Here is a 14360-nt window from a genome sequence, read left to right on the forward strand (position 1 = left end):
TACTGAATGAAGATTCATCTCAAACGCAACAGGAGCTTGCAGATTCATTGGGCGTGACTCAACAAGCTATTTCACATCGTTTGAAAACCATGGGAATGATCCAAAAGCATGGACACTGGGTGCCATACGAATTAAAGCCGAGAGACGTCGAACGGCGTTTTTTCGCGTGCGAACAGCTGCTCCAACGGCAAAAACGGAAGGGTTTTCTGCATCGTATTGTAACCGGCGATGAAAAGTGGATCCATTATGATAATCCAAAGCGAAAAAAATCGTGGGGCTACCGCGGCCATGCATCAACATCGACGGCCAAGCCAAACATCCATGGCTCGAAGCTCATGCTGTGTATTTGGTGGGACCAGCTCGGCGTGATTTATTATGAGCTGTTGCAACCGGGTGAAACCATCACAGGAGCTCGCTACCGAACACAACTAATGCGTTTGAGCCGAGCATTGCAGGAAAAACGGCCACAATACGAGCAAAGACACGAAAAAGTGATGTTGCTGCACGACAACGCTCGGCCACATGTTGCTCAGGTCGTTAAAACCTATCTGGAAACATTGAAATGGGACGTCTTACCTCATCCGCCGTATTCTCCTAACATCGCCCCTTCAGATTACCACTTGTTCCGATCAATGGCGCATGGCTTGGCTGAGCAGCACTTCCATTATTACGAAGAGGCCAAAAACTGGGTCGATTCGTGGATCGCCGCAAAAGACGAGCAGTTTTTTCGACGCGGGATTCGTATGCTGCCCGAAAGGTGGGAGAAAGTAGTGGCCAGCGATGGACAATACTTTCAAGAATAAGTATGTAACCATTTTTCAACAATCAATCCTCCAATTTTGACAAAAAACGGCGGTTTTCAATTTGTACTCCTAATATTAGAAGATAATTCAAAAACTATCTCAATGTGAACACTTTTAGTGATTAAACACACAAAAATTACGGTATGAATTTTACAGTTTTTGCTACTCAATCTGAAACCTCAACCAGGGTAATATTTTTGACAACAAATTTTATTACTTTCTTTGGGGTGACGGAATTTTAGAGATGCGATATAGCATTTATTATCATCACAGTCTTTACGCAATCAACTACTAGACATAAGCCTCTTTTCTCTCCATATCTCCCTCTTGTTTGACCCGCATCCAATTCGACGTCGCATGTTTTCGAATGTCGTCGTGCCATTTGCGGTCAGCCCACGCTCCTCCATGCAACCCAGCTTAACCCAACCCGTTTCGCAACCTCCGCAGTCTGGTTTTGTTTGCCCAGTCTGATGTTTTGGCCGAGGTACACCTTTTTCTCCTTTTCGATGGTATTATGATTGTCGAAAGTCATCTAGATATTTATTATTAGTGGACATAATCTTGGTTTTCTTGCAGATTTATCTTAGGCCAACATCCCTGGACGAACAATTAAGCTCTTGCAATATTTCGTTTAGCTCATCAGCTTTGCTGCTTCATTTTTAAATACACCGATCCCGTAAAATACGTAAACACATTTTTGAGTGTGGGAGACTTTTTCAACTTTGAGAAGTTATAACTTTGGTTCCAATTAACATTTTTTGACAAACTTTTTTTCTCACATGATAGTTCAGAATCTTAGAAATGTGACTGCATAATCGGCATTACCGAAAAATGATTTATTGTTACCATTTAATAATAATAGTAATAATTATGATGATGAAACTGAGGCGGCGGTTCTTGGGCCGAAGATTCGCTTATAGAACGCAGATTACAGTCTATTGTGTCTTCTTTTAATTGTCTACTACTTACGGGAACCCTGATTCTCTCTAAAAGAGACTCAGGTCCCTCATCGGTAGTCCACTTATCTGCTCCGATTTGGGAAATGCCTAGCCTAGCAGCTTTAGTCTTAGCCCAGCATAGGCCGGGCAATCACAAAGAAGGAGACTTGTCTCCTCCTTTTCCCCGCACACTCGACCGTATTGGATCGGTCCAGCTTGTGCATGTGGTAATTGAGACCCATGACCAGTCAGTATTTGCACTGCTAGTCTGGCGTCTCTTCTACTCAAGGACCTTATGTCCCCGGCCAGGTCCTCACTAGATGTTTCTCCTAGCAAAGCCCCAGTCTGTCGACATTTGGTCTTCAACTCGTTCTTCTAGAACTCGAGTTGCTCGGCCCCTAACCAGGCCCGAATTCTCTTCCTGCCTAGACAGAAAGGGACCTCAGCGTTGGTCCCAGCGTTGGTCCCGAACACTTTTATCTTTGATGTGGCTCTGGTGAACCGATCGGCCTCCTCGTTGCCCTCGATCCCCGAGTGACCGAGGATCCAGGTCTAGATAACTTCTCTATCCTTTGTCAATCTCTCCAGTGCATTTTTGCAGTTCCAGATCAGCCGCGAGATACAAATTGGAACTTTAAGTCCCTTGATAGCAGCTATCCAAGCATATTCTAACGCGCCTTCCTATCCCTCTCCCCTCCAGGGCCAGTTTGGCACATCTTATAATTGCTACGATCTCCGTTTGAAATACTGTGGCGTATCCATCCAGAGGCTGGCTTTCCGCCACTTTTTCTTGACGACATACGATACCCGCACTGGATCCAGCTCGTGCCCGTTTTGGAGCCGTCTGTAAACCAGATGTTTCCGTCCCAGACCCGATCCATTGCCTTGGATCCCTTCCAGTCCACGAGTCTTGTGCACTTTAAAGGCCCGAACTGCTGGCATCCTACCCTGCCTCATTCTGAAGATAGATCAGAGTGCCACTAGGGAAACTAGTGTGCGTGATTTCTTACTTCCACTTTAATTTGGAGGCTAATTGGTGCGCAGCGGTCGCTGCCGCCCCCACCAGCACCTGGTGAAGCGGTTCAATGCTTCGAGCAAAATGCCCATGGCTGCTACTGGCGTGGTTTGCATTGCACCCAGAGCCCTGACATGCTCTAGCGCTACCATCGCCATCTTCTTTTGCGCTCTAGGCCATCACACAATTGCTGCGTATGTAAGCCTGGGTCGATGTATTACAGTGTAGATCCAATAGACCATCTTGGGCTTCAATCCCCACGTCTGGCCAAAGATCCTCTTGCACGTCCAGAAGTAAGAGCACAAGCTCTTATAGCGATTGTCAAGATGTTCTCTCCAGCACAGCTTTTTATCTAGGATCACTTCCAGATATTTCACTGACTCATCTGGACTAGTCTTGTTTCCTTGAAAATGGGCTTTTCTGTAGTGTCCACTTTATATCTGCGTGTGAAGACAACAAGCCCTGTTTTCAGCAGATTCACTGACAAACCGGTCCCACTGTACCACCGCTGTACCATTTCCAGTGCACCCTGTATAAGCTCCAAAAGCGGCTCAGGAAAGGGTTCTTGCACCATCAGAGTTGTGACGTCGTCAACGTAACCCTGCACAACAAAGTCCCTCTCGCTTAGCCTCCCGAGCAGCCCATCCATCACCAGGCACCATAATAGTGGAGAGAGCATCCCTCCTTAGGCGCATCTCTTCCACCCATCTACTAACTTTCGTTGTTCCCAGTGAAACTATGACCCGATGCCCAAGCATGCCCCGAATCCACTCAACGAATTTCTCTGCCACATCCCTGTGCAACGCTTCTTCACACATTACCTTGTGCGGGGTGTTGTTGAAAGCACTCCCCCCCCCCCTTCCATATCTAAGAAGGTGCCTACCGCATAGGATTCTCCAACTAGCCCTCAATAAACAACACTATCACATGGAGAGCCGTCTCCGTGGAGTAGTCTATGCGGTCTCTCTGCGGTATGCATGTTGCTTGTGGTGCAAGGAATGTCGTTGAAGAACAACGTCCCTCACATACGCATTAACTAATTTTTCCAAAGTCTTTAGGAGAAACGAGCTCAGACTTATCGTTCTGTAGTCTAGCGGATGAGTAGCTTGCTCTTCCCGCTTTCGCGATGAACATCACTCTCGCTAGTTTCTATGCGCTAGGCGTATAGCCAAAAGCCAATCATGCCCTTAATGTTCTTGTCAGAGATCCCACGACCAGTTCCAGCCCCTCTTGAAGAAGAGCCGGAAAGACCTGATTTGGTCGCGCCGGTTTGAAGGTATTTATCGCCCATTTTATCTTTTTGGGCTTGACGATACTAGCCGCTAGTCCTCAATCCGCCTTACGAGCCCTACGCGAGCCTGCTGCTTTATGGGCAAACAGCTCTCACCACCTTCCTCCTGCCTCCCGAGGCATCGGCGACGTCCAGCTCGACCGCCACATCTCTAGAACATAAATATGGAATTAGTCGGGCGTCAATGCCCTTCACCGCCACGCAGGCTTTGGACTTTTTGGTCATCGGAGACTTAAATACTTTCCCCCATGCTGCCACGCTACTGATACGGCCCCGGACGAGCCAAGACTCTTGTAGCAGTGGCAAATGGCTGTGTGCACCACAGCCTGTTTTCTCAACAGAACCGCCGAGGCCTTTTTGCTATGGTGCAAGTTAATTTGGGTAAAGGCCACTCCGATACGATCGAATTTTACGATTTGTTTATAGGGGGCTTTTTCTCACCCCCCTTATCTCTTCATTGGGCCCTGCTCACCTTAAAGGTGACCTAGTTGACTCCGAGGTAAGGTTTAAAATTCAGCGCTCTCAATTTGAGAACACTGGACTCTGGAATCAGATTCCTATTATTCTTGGTAGCCTCTACGTTTTAAGTTATGATTTTCCAACTCCTGGTGCTGAGCCCAGGATTCTGCCTCTTCAGTCGCTCCAGGACCGCGGCCGGTTTATCGGGAGCCTTCGGGACCCAGACCACGGCCCTATGCTGCCTTTGAAGCACCTCCGGGCCCACCACCTTGAATTTGGTATTTTCCCAGGGAGAGATGTTTCCCATTTGTTGAATGAGCCAAATTACGGACGCCTCATCCTTGCCTAAAACTACCGCTGCCTCTTTTCCCTGAGGAAGGTGCGTCGGAAGCATGGAATTGGACTCTCCCGGATTTCACTAATTGCCCTGCTGACAGCCAGCTTTAAAAAAGCCAGCTTTAAAAAAGCCAGCTGCTCAGCAGTGATTTCATTCTCGGGATAACCTTTGTTAAAGGGTCCGCCGCCTCCGCATAGGCCTCAGCCTGTTGAGCTCTATGCCTCTTGGCGGGTTCTTCCGCCGATGGGGGAGTGTCTATGGAGCCCTTCCGGCGTTTGCCGCTGGTGTGCCCCTCCCTCTCCCTTGGTGTTGCTATGGGGGGAGGAGGGGGGGCACGGTGCTCGAAGAAGTCCCACACTGAGTCCTCTTTTGTTTCTGCGTGGCCCTCTTTTTCTCCGCATTAGAGCGGTTTTTCTTGACAGGAGGGCCCGCTGGTGTCACGGAGCTTTTTGCTGAGACAGCGGCAGTAGCACCTCCAGAGCCCAGATGAGCCCCACCCGCAACCTTTGCCGCCACCTGTATGCCGGAAACGGCGGCGATGGCGCTTCTAAAGTCCGAATGAGCTCTGTCCGCACCCCCCTTCCGCCGTCTCCGCATTGAAGGTCCCGCACTGCGAGCTCTCCATCTTCTCTACAATATCTTTGAGCTTGTTAAATGATTCCATTTTAGTCCCATGAGTATCTAGAGAATTAACGGTTTGCCCACACAGAGCTCCGGTTGCATGAGTAAGGCTACTTACTCTGGTGTGTCGCCTGATACTCCAGAGACATCGTTTGAGGCACTGCCCTCTCAATGCCACGCAGCCGTCACCACGATTGCTTACAATTTGGCTTAGGGAGCTGGTCCGCGGCAGCGGCCTTCCCAGCTTTACGCAGGGTTTTACACCTGGAAGATCAGTTATAGCCGCCACTATCCGGAGGTGCTTTAATCCTACACAGGATTTTATCCCCGGTAGACCTCGGGCCTCTCCGGATATTCTTCTATCCGCCAACGCGCCCGGTAGGTGGCTCGACCTCCGGGGATTTATTGTTAAGTTTTAAAAGAAAAATCATTAAGCAAGAATTAGAAATTGTTCAAAAATCTATTTTTCCTTTAAAAAATTATATCTCCGCAATAAAAACTTAAGGACTTTCAAATACGGCGTTTTAAAGCTAAAGTCATACTTAACCCTTAAACCCTTAAACACACCGATCCTGTAAAATCGGAAACACATTTTTGGGTCTGGGAGGCTTTTTCAACTTTGAGAAGCTATAATTTTGATTACAATCAATATTTTTCTACGATTTTTTTTTAAACAAAAGTTCAAAATCTCAGGAGTGTGACTGCATAATTGGCATTGCCGACAATAAATAATTTATTGTGAAGTTATAAAAGCAAAACCATTAAGCAAAAATAAGAAATTGGTCAAAAATCCACTTTTCCTTCAAAAAATCATATCTTCGCAACAACAAACGTTTAAGGACTTTTAAATACGGCGTTTTAAAGCTAAAGAGTCACACTTTCAAAATAAAATTTGGCAAAGTCATTTCTTTTAAAAAGTATAATTATGTAACATGGAGAATATGAGGCATTTTTGGGCATCTAAAAATTCACTTTAAAAAAAAATCATATTTTGGCAACAAAAAACTTTAAAGAACTTTACAATACAACGTTTTAAAGCTAAAGATTCATACTTTTAAAAAAAAATTATATTATTGTCATTTCTATTAAAAAATGTACGTATGTAACAAGGCAAATATGAGGAAGTTTTGATTAAATCGTGTCTAAAATTGAAAATTGATGTGTTTCATGATATATTTCGGAAAAGCTCTTTTTTTTACAACATTTTATAGTATTCCAACTTTAAACAGAGTATATGCGAGTAACATCTGCAAATCGACCTGTTCGAACGTATTTTGTCCAGTTTTTTTATGTAAAATACAAAAAAAGTTTCACTTACACACTATATGGGTCGCATTGACCCTAACAAAACTTTGCTGCCGTGCCGTTCGAATTCTAGTTGACCAAAAAAGTTGATCAACTATATCAATTGAAAGAGGAGATTTCAAACTTTTTTTACGTCTTGGTCCGAACCTCTTATCTCATTCCGTCTTCACATAGCAAGCGTTCAAAATTTCATATGGGGTCTCTTAGACCCACTTACGTGTTTAAGGTTTAAAAAAAATTATGTTATTACCATTTTTATTAAAAAATACATTTACAAGGCGAATATAAGGTATTTTTGATAAACTTAATTTTGGGCGGGCGGGCGGGCATGCGTATACATATATATATATATATATATATATATATATATATATATATATATATATATATTTATACTTATATACGAGTAGCAATATTATAATTTTAAAAAATGTTGGTTATAATTGTAATATTTTTCCTACTAGAATATTGTAGCATTGAATAAAACGAAACAATAAACATTTATACATGTTTTATTATAATAAATCAAGTTTACATACAGCCAAGAATTATTATCATGGGGATGTCAGAGTCAAAGGTGATTGTTGGATTTTAAAGCAATATCGCTAATTTCATTAGCATGTCAGGTATTTAAAATAATTGAGATTTAATATGCATAAAATATATTTATTACGATATTAAAATTTTTTTTGTAAGCAAGGTCAACGTTATTTTAAAATTCTGATCAAAAGTCATGAATACATTGTTTATTCTCTATAAAATGCATTTTCTTTATTTTATTTTTTAGTCATCTTAGGTAACAAGCTGATTGTAATTTGTCATTATTTTGATGTCACTATAATGTCTTTGACGACATTTTATTGACGTCAAATAACGTCAGTTTATTACCTGAGATATTAGAAAAAAAGTAGAGTTTTACTAACAAAAGATAGCAAATTTTTAAAACATCAAAATAAAAAAAATGCATTTTATCATAAATAATACATTCATAACTTATAATTAGAATTTTGAAAGTTATCTTTTTTTACAATAAAAATTTCAAATAATGTATGTCATTTTTTGCACATTAAATCTCGTTTATTTGGAAACCGAACAATTGGCTTAAGATGTTTTCAGTATCCAAAATTTTATAAAAACACTTTGTCTGATTTAAAATAATGTTTTATGTTTTTATGCGATAGAATAATTTTCATTGTCATACAGTTGATCGCAAGGGTGTCCCGTGTAAGCGTTTGCGTCGGAGTTACGGTGAGTTACGCCGCTTCTGTCTACCATGTCTACACGACCCGTGATTTGCTAATTTTATGTTCTTATAATTCAAAAAGTAAGCGTCAGACAAAAGTTTTGTATAGGAAAAAGAATCAGAATTTACCCAAGAACATGTCTTTATAGGGACACATGGGTCGTTCTGAATCACCCTATATATAAAATATCTAACTAAAAACTGTCTGTAAACTTAATTGTCAAACTATTTTAATTATCATAATATAGTTATTGTTATTATTGTGTAGGATATTTATTGAAACGTTATTATTAGTATTCAAATAATATTTCTCAATTACATTTTTTTGTTATTTCTCAATTACATTTTTATATTACATTTACTTAAATATTGTTTGAATTGTCATTTAAGTTTAATTGTTTATTAATTATTTACTTATTAAAGATTTGCAATATAAAGTAAGGTGAAATTGCAGGAAGATGCAGCGTTCATAATTGCAAATAGTGAAGAAAGTCAAAAATCGTCAAAGATAAAAAATAATATATTTGAAAATGAAGAAATGTCAAGGCATTTAAGGAGATTACTACACAGTAAGGATCCTACCGACTTGCAGACTGCAAACCGACTGATAAAGTTTATGGTGAAAGAGGTATCCAAGGTTTTAAAAAAATATTTGAAATAATATTGTTCGAGGAACTATTTAAATAAATGTCTTCAAGTATCATACACTTTTTTTTAATAATAACGAAATGTAGAGAACAAACTTGCTTATTTACAAACGTAATTAGAATACAATTTAACGACTATATACGAGCATATAATAAATTACAAATGTTATCTGGTTGAAATATTTATTCGAGCAAAAATCTTAATTTATAAAAACATACGTCTTAACTACACGAAGTTTTCATTAGCATCTTACAATAGTTTAGTGAACCGTGCTTTTAACAAAAAAATAAAATGAAATAAAACGCGAATCTATTAAGTACACTGTAAATCTCGTTAGCGCAGAAACAATAGTGAGTTGTCAAAGTGATAAAATTCTTCCGCATGGTCAAAATTAAAATTCCGATATCTATTCCTTGTTCAATAGTGGAAATAGGTTAAATCCAATAATTTAAAAGAGATTATGGTGATATAATAGTTGTTTGAATGATATAATGGTTTTTTATGAAGTAAGAATTTTTGTCGCTAATAATATCATTCCGAATTGTCCTATTGTTTTAACATAACAAAGTAATAAATAATCCTACCTTATGTTTGAAGTTATTAAAACTTAAAAGAGCTGAGTTCACAAACATGTCAAACTAGATATTGCTATTCGCACTTGTCGAAATTTAGTAGAGCACTGCGGATAGGTTTAAGTAACGTACTTAAACGTTGTGTCGCAAACTGAGCAATAATATGTATGTGTGTTTTCTTTACAAGGAGTGGGCAAGAACTGTATAATGCCGAAGGAAATGAGTCATAGCTCATTTGAAAAGGGGGAACAAGTATATTGAAAGTGTAAAAGGCTTAGCGTGAATGGGCCTTACTTTTTAAGAAAATTGCAATTAAAGTTCAATATTGGGACGTTTGTACATTAAGTACTAGAATCTTGAACTATCCAAAAGAGCGTTGTGGCTGAGAAGGCTAAGTGCTAGCGTTACATTTTTTCCTCCGTGCCGAACCGGGTTCGAATCTCCGCAGTAACAAATTTCTGTTTTTTTTTAGTTTTTTGCTATTATATTTTACAATTGCATTATCTTTATTATTTTTTTAAGTTAATTAATAATAAATAATATGTATTTACATATAATAATAAATTTAAGCAATTTTTATAATAAAAAATTAATAAAAATATTTAATAAATTATTTATTATAATAAAATTATTTATAAAAGTAAATAATTAGGCCTTAACAAGCAGATTTATACCGAAAAATAATACACTTTGAGAGTTTCTACAATATCACAAATTATAAGAAGTTATAAATTATAAGACGTTATAAATTATTTACTTTTATAAATAATTTTGTTATAATAAATAATTTATTAATTATTTTTATTAATTTTTTATTAATAAAAAATTGCTTAATTTTATTATTATGTATAAGTACATTATTATTAATTTAAAAAATAATAAAGATAATGCAATTATAAAATATAATAGCAAAAGACTTAAAAAAAAAAGTGAGCCCAAAAAGACTTGTTTTTGGCCCATTTCTTGGACCTCGAATTTTAAACTTTTTTTTATGTTAAATAGTATTATATAATGGAACATTAATCCCAGAAAAATTTTAAGTTGACCATAAGCGCGGTTCTGGAGATATAAAGGGTTGAAAGTGATGGTTTCTCATAACACAGGGCGCCATTTTTAGACTTCTTTTTTGTTGTTTGGATAAAAGTTATCATTTTCCATGTATTTTTGCGTGCTGAACACGAATTTGGTAAGCAAATTGCTCTATCATATTTCTTAGAAAAGTGTCAAAAATGATCATTTTACCTCACTATGGCGTTAAAAAAAATCTATTTCTATCTATCTAAAAATCTATCACATTAAAAAGGCACCCAATCTGTGAAAAGCAATGGAGCTTATATTAAAAAAGCACCCCAATCTGTGAGAGACAAGAAGACTTACATTAAAAAAGCACCTCAATTTGAGAAGCAAAAAGATTCACATTGGAAAAGCATTCCAATCTATAAGAGGCAAGAGGAATTACATTAAGAAAGCACCTTAATCTGTGAGAGGCAAGGGGACTCACATTAGAAAAGCACCCCAATCTGTGAGAGGCAAGAGAACTCAGTAGAAAAGCATCTTGCTCCATGAAAAGCGGTGTCACGTGTTACTTTAACTCCATCTATCTCGGGAAGTTTGTATACTAGACAAAAACTAAGGTCTTATTTTAATCCGGGATAAAAATTCATAAGAAACAATGTTTTACTTTGTTAAATATATTTTTTTAGATAGATAGAAATAGATTTTTTTAACGCCATAATGAGGTAAAAATAATCATTTTTGACATTTTTCTAAAAAATTTGATAGAACAATTTGCTTACCAGATTTGCATTCAGCGCGCAAAAATACAATGGGAAATGGTAACTTTTATTTTGAACAACAGAAAAGAAGTATAAAAACGGCGCCCTGTGTTATGAGAAATCATTACTTTCAACCTTTTATATTAGGAGTATAAATAAGTTTCCGCCGATTTTTATCAAAAATTGGGCATTTATTGTGAAAGAACGGTACCTAATGTTTTATTCGAAGTATTGTCCATCGCTAGCCACTACTTTTTCCCATCTTTCTGGCAGCATACGGATGCCGCGTCGGAAGAATGCTTCATCTTTTGAAGCTATCCACAAATCGACCCAATTTTTTGTATCTTCATATGATGTGAAGTGTTGCTCAGACAGGCCATGCGTCATCGATCGAAACAGGTAGTAATCAGAAGGAGCCATGTCTGGTGAATACGGCGGGTGGGGTAAAACTTCCCAATTGAGTGTTTCCAGGTAGGTTTTGACCGGCGCCGCAACATGTGGACGAGCATTATCATGCAGAAGAATAACTTTGTCGTGTCTGGAGTAGTAGTGGGCATGTTTTTCTTTGAGTACTCGATTCAACCTCATCAATTGTGTTTGGTAGAGAGCCCCAGTAATGGTTTCATTCGGTTTGACCAACTCATAATACACGACACCAAGCTGATCCCACCAAATACACAACATGAGCTTTTTTCCATGAATGTTCGGCTTGGCTGTCGATGTTGAAGCATGGCCAGGTGGTCCCCATGATTTCTTCTTTTTTGGGTTATCGTAGTGGATCCATTTTTCATCACCAGTGACTATACGATGCAAAAAACCCTTTCGTTTATGCCTGGCAAGCAGCATTTCACATGTGAAAAATCGGCGTTCAACGTTTCTCGACTTTAGTTCATATGGAATCCAGTTTCCTTGTTTTTGAATCATTCCCAATGATTTTAAGCGAAGTGAAATTGCTGGTTGAGTCACTCCTAATGTAAGTGCAAGTGTTTCTTGCGTTTGGCACAAATCTTCATCTAATAATGTTTTCAATTCCGCGTCTTCGTACACTTTTGGCCTTCCGCTACGTTCTTTGTCTTCGACGTCAAATTCACCGTTCTTAAGTTTGTGAAACCACTCACGGCAACTTCTCTCACTTAAGGCAGCCTCACCATATGCTTCTACAAGCAATCGATGCGCCTCGGCTGCAGATTTCTTCAAATTAAAGAAGTAAATCAAAAGCTCCCGCAAATGACGCTTATTCGGCTCAAAACTCGACATTTTCGCACAAAAAAAGATATATGATGCTACAAAATCGCTAATATTTTAAGGTTATGTTGTTGCCAGATGTCCAACCTTACGATATAACGTTTTACAACAGACAATTTCAACCATAACATACTAGTGGCGCCATTTTTTGTGAAACGGCGGAAACTTATTTGTACTCCTAATATCTCCGAAACCGCGGTTATCTTAAAATTTCTCTGGGATTAATGTTCCATTATATAATACTATTTGACATAAAAAAATGTTTGAAATTTGAGTTCCAAGAATTGGAGTTACTCTTTGCTGCTGCGGACATTCAAACCCGGTCCGCCGCGGAGGGAAAAATGTAACGCTAGCACTTAGCCTTCTTAGCCACGCTCTTTTGGATAGTGGTTCTAGTACTTAATGTACAAACTGTCTCAATATTAAAATTTAATTGGAATTTTTCTAAAAAGTAAGGCCCATTCACATTAACCTTTTTACACTTTTAATATACCTGTTTTCCCCTTTCAAATGAGCTATGACTCATTTCATTTAATATTTTACAGTTTTTGCTCACTTTTTGTTAGTAAAAAAAAAAAAAATTATAGAGAAATCGAATTTCAAAAAACACTATTTTTTGATTATTTTAAAAATGGAGGTTAGTGGAAAAAAAGGAGAACGTAAGTCGTTTTTAGTGCATCAAAATCCTATAGAAACATCCTTCGAAGTTCAAAGTACAAGACCTCCTCCCTCTCTAAATTTTGTAGACCTGTGTCATTAAAAAACAAGTGTTGTGTCATCAATTAACAAGTTAAAAAATTACAATAGAAAGAGATAATTGCCAATTTACACAAACAATAAGCATAATAAATAGCTTTTCAACATTTGTACGTGATTGATCACGTTACATTAAAAGTTAAAAATTAAAATAAAATTGTTTTGTTCGGAACATTTGTCATAGTCTATATGTTTAGACAATGTCCAGAGAATGTACGTATTTTCTTATTTGTAAGTAAATAAATAATATGTCAGAACTAAAAAATCTGAAAGCGCTATTTTTTTAAATTTTTTTATGAATACATTGCTTTAGAATATTAAAATGAGAACCATAAAGTAATTTTATATCTGTATTACAATTTAAGTAATGTTCTCTCTCTCTCTTTTTTTTACTTGAATGAATCACTTCTGAAATGAATCACTTCTGAAATTAATTTTTTACTTATGATTATTTTTATAGTCTAAAATTCTACAATTTTAACGTTATCTCAATTCATTGCGTGATTATTTATGATATGTTTAGTGTTAACTAAAACTTAAAAAAAAAAAGTTAAAAAAAGCGTCAAGTGTGCGTGCGTGCGTGCGTAGACCCTTCAAATCTTTATTTTTTTGTACAATACCTAAGTGGTACTATCTTTGTATTCTTATTAAAAAATTTCTTATTTTAACTTATGTGGTAATCTTTATAATTTCTATACAAAACCTAAATGATTCTATCTCTCTGTATTCATTGAAAAATCTTCCTATTCCAACCCACATGGTATTTGCTTAAAAATAAATATCCAATCTAAATGTATTTTTCTAAAAAATGTATGAAATCTTTAAACTGTTACAATTATAAGGAGACTACATTGCTTTTGGAAATAACTGCTGTACTATTTTTAACAAATAAAATTGAAGTGATAGTATTTTTATTTTTTTAATAAAACTTAAGTAGTGGTATCTTTAATTTCTTTTTGAATAAAATTCAAATGATACTATCTGTGTATTTTTAATGAAAAATCTGTTCTAATCCAAGATATATTTATAGATGTATAAAAATAGATGTATTTAATTGAAAAAAAAGTTTAATGGAATATATAACATTTAAAATTAGAGAATAAAACGTAGGAAATGGTAGTCAAACGCAGTAGTTGGTGCGTCAATAATAATAGTACATATATTTTGCTATTAGTACATAAATATGAATACAAATATCCGACGCGTTTCGACTTCCCTTGAAGTCATTTTCAACGATGAAATTCCATTAAAATGACCGTTGTGTGACGTGATGGTCGCGTTGAATAAAAGAAACTTACATTTTAAGCCGGCATGCGTTGTCTCCGACTCAAGGGCGAGAAATTGACACGCCG

General features: G+C 37.5%; 1 protein-coding gene across 5 annotated transcripts in view; it reads left to right on the top strand.

The window, feature by feature from the left end:
* The window catches only part of LOC105197595 (ADP-ribosylation factor-binding protein GGA1), a 212230-nt gene that overhangs the window by 98657 nt on the left and 99213 nt on the right, over positions 1–14360 (top strand). For 4 of the 5 annotated variants that reach the window (XM_039455106.1, XM_039455102.1, XM_039455103.1 and 1 more), the window contains one exon: positions 8467–8640. In XM_039455106.1, the coding sequence (XP_039311040.1) occupies positions 8467–8640 (174 nt within the window). Of the gene's footprint in view, positions 1–7972; positions 8018–8466; positions 8641–14360 lie in introns of all 5 variants that reach the window. The other variant, XM_039455104.1, reaches the window with a different exon arrangement.

This window comes from Solenopsis invicta, chromosome 11 (genome assembly GCF_016802725.1).
Source record: "Solenopsis invicta isolate M01_SB chromosome 11, UNIL_Sinv_3.0, whole genome shotgun sequence".
Classification (NCBI taxonomy): domain Eukaryota; kingdom Metazoa; phylum Arthropoda; class Insecta; order Hymenoptera; family Formicidae; genus Solenopsis; species Solenopsis invicta.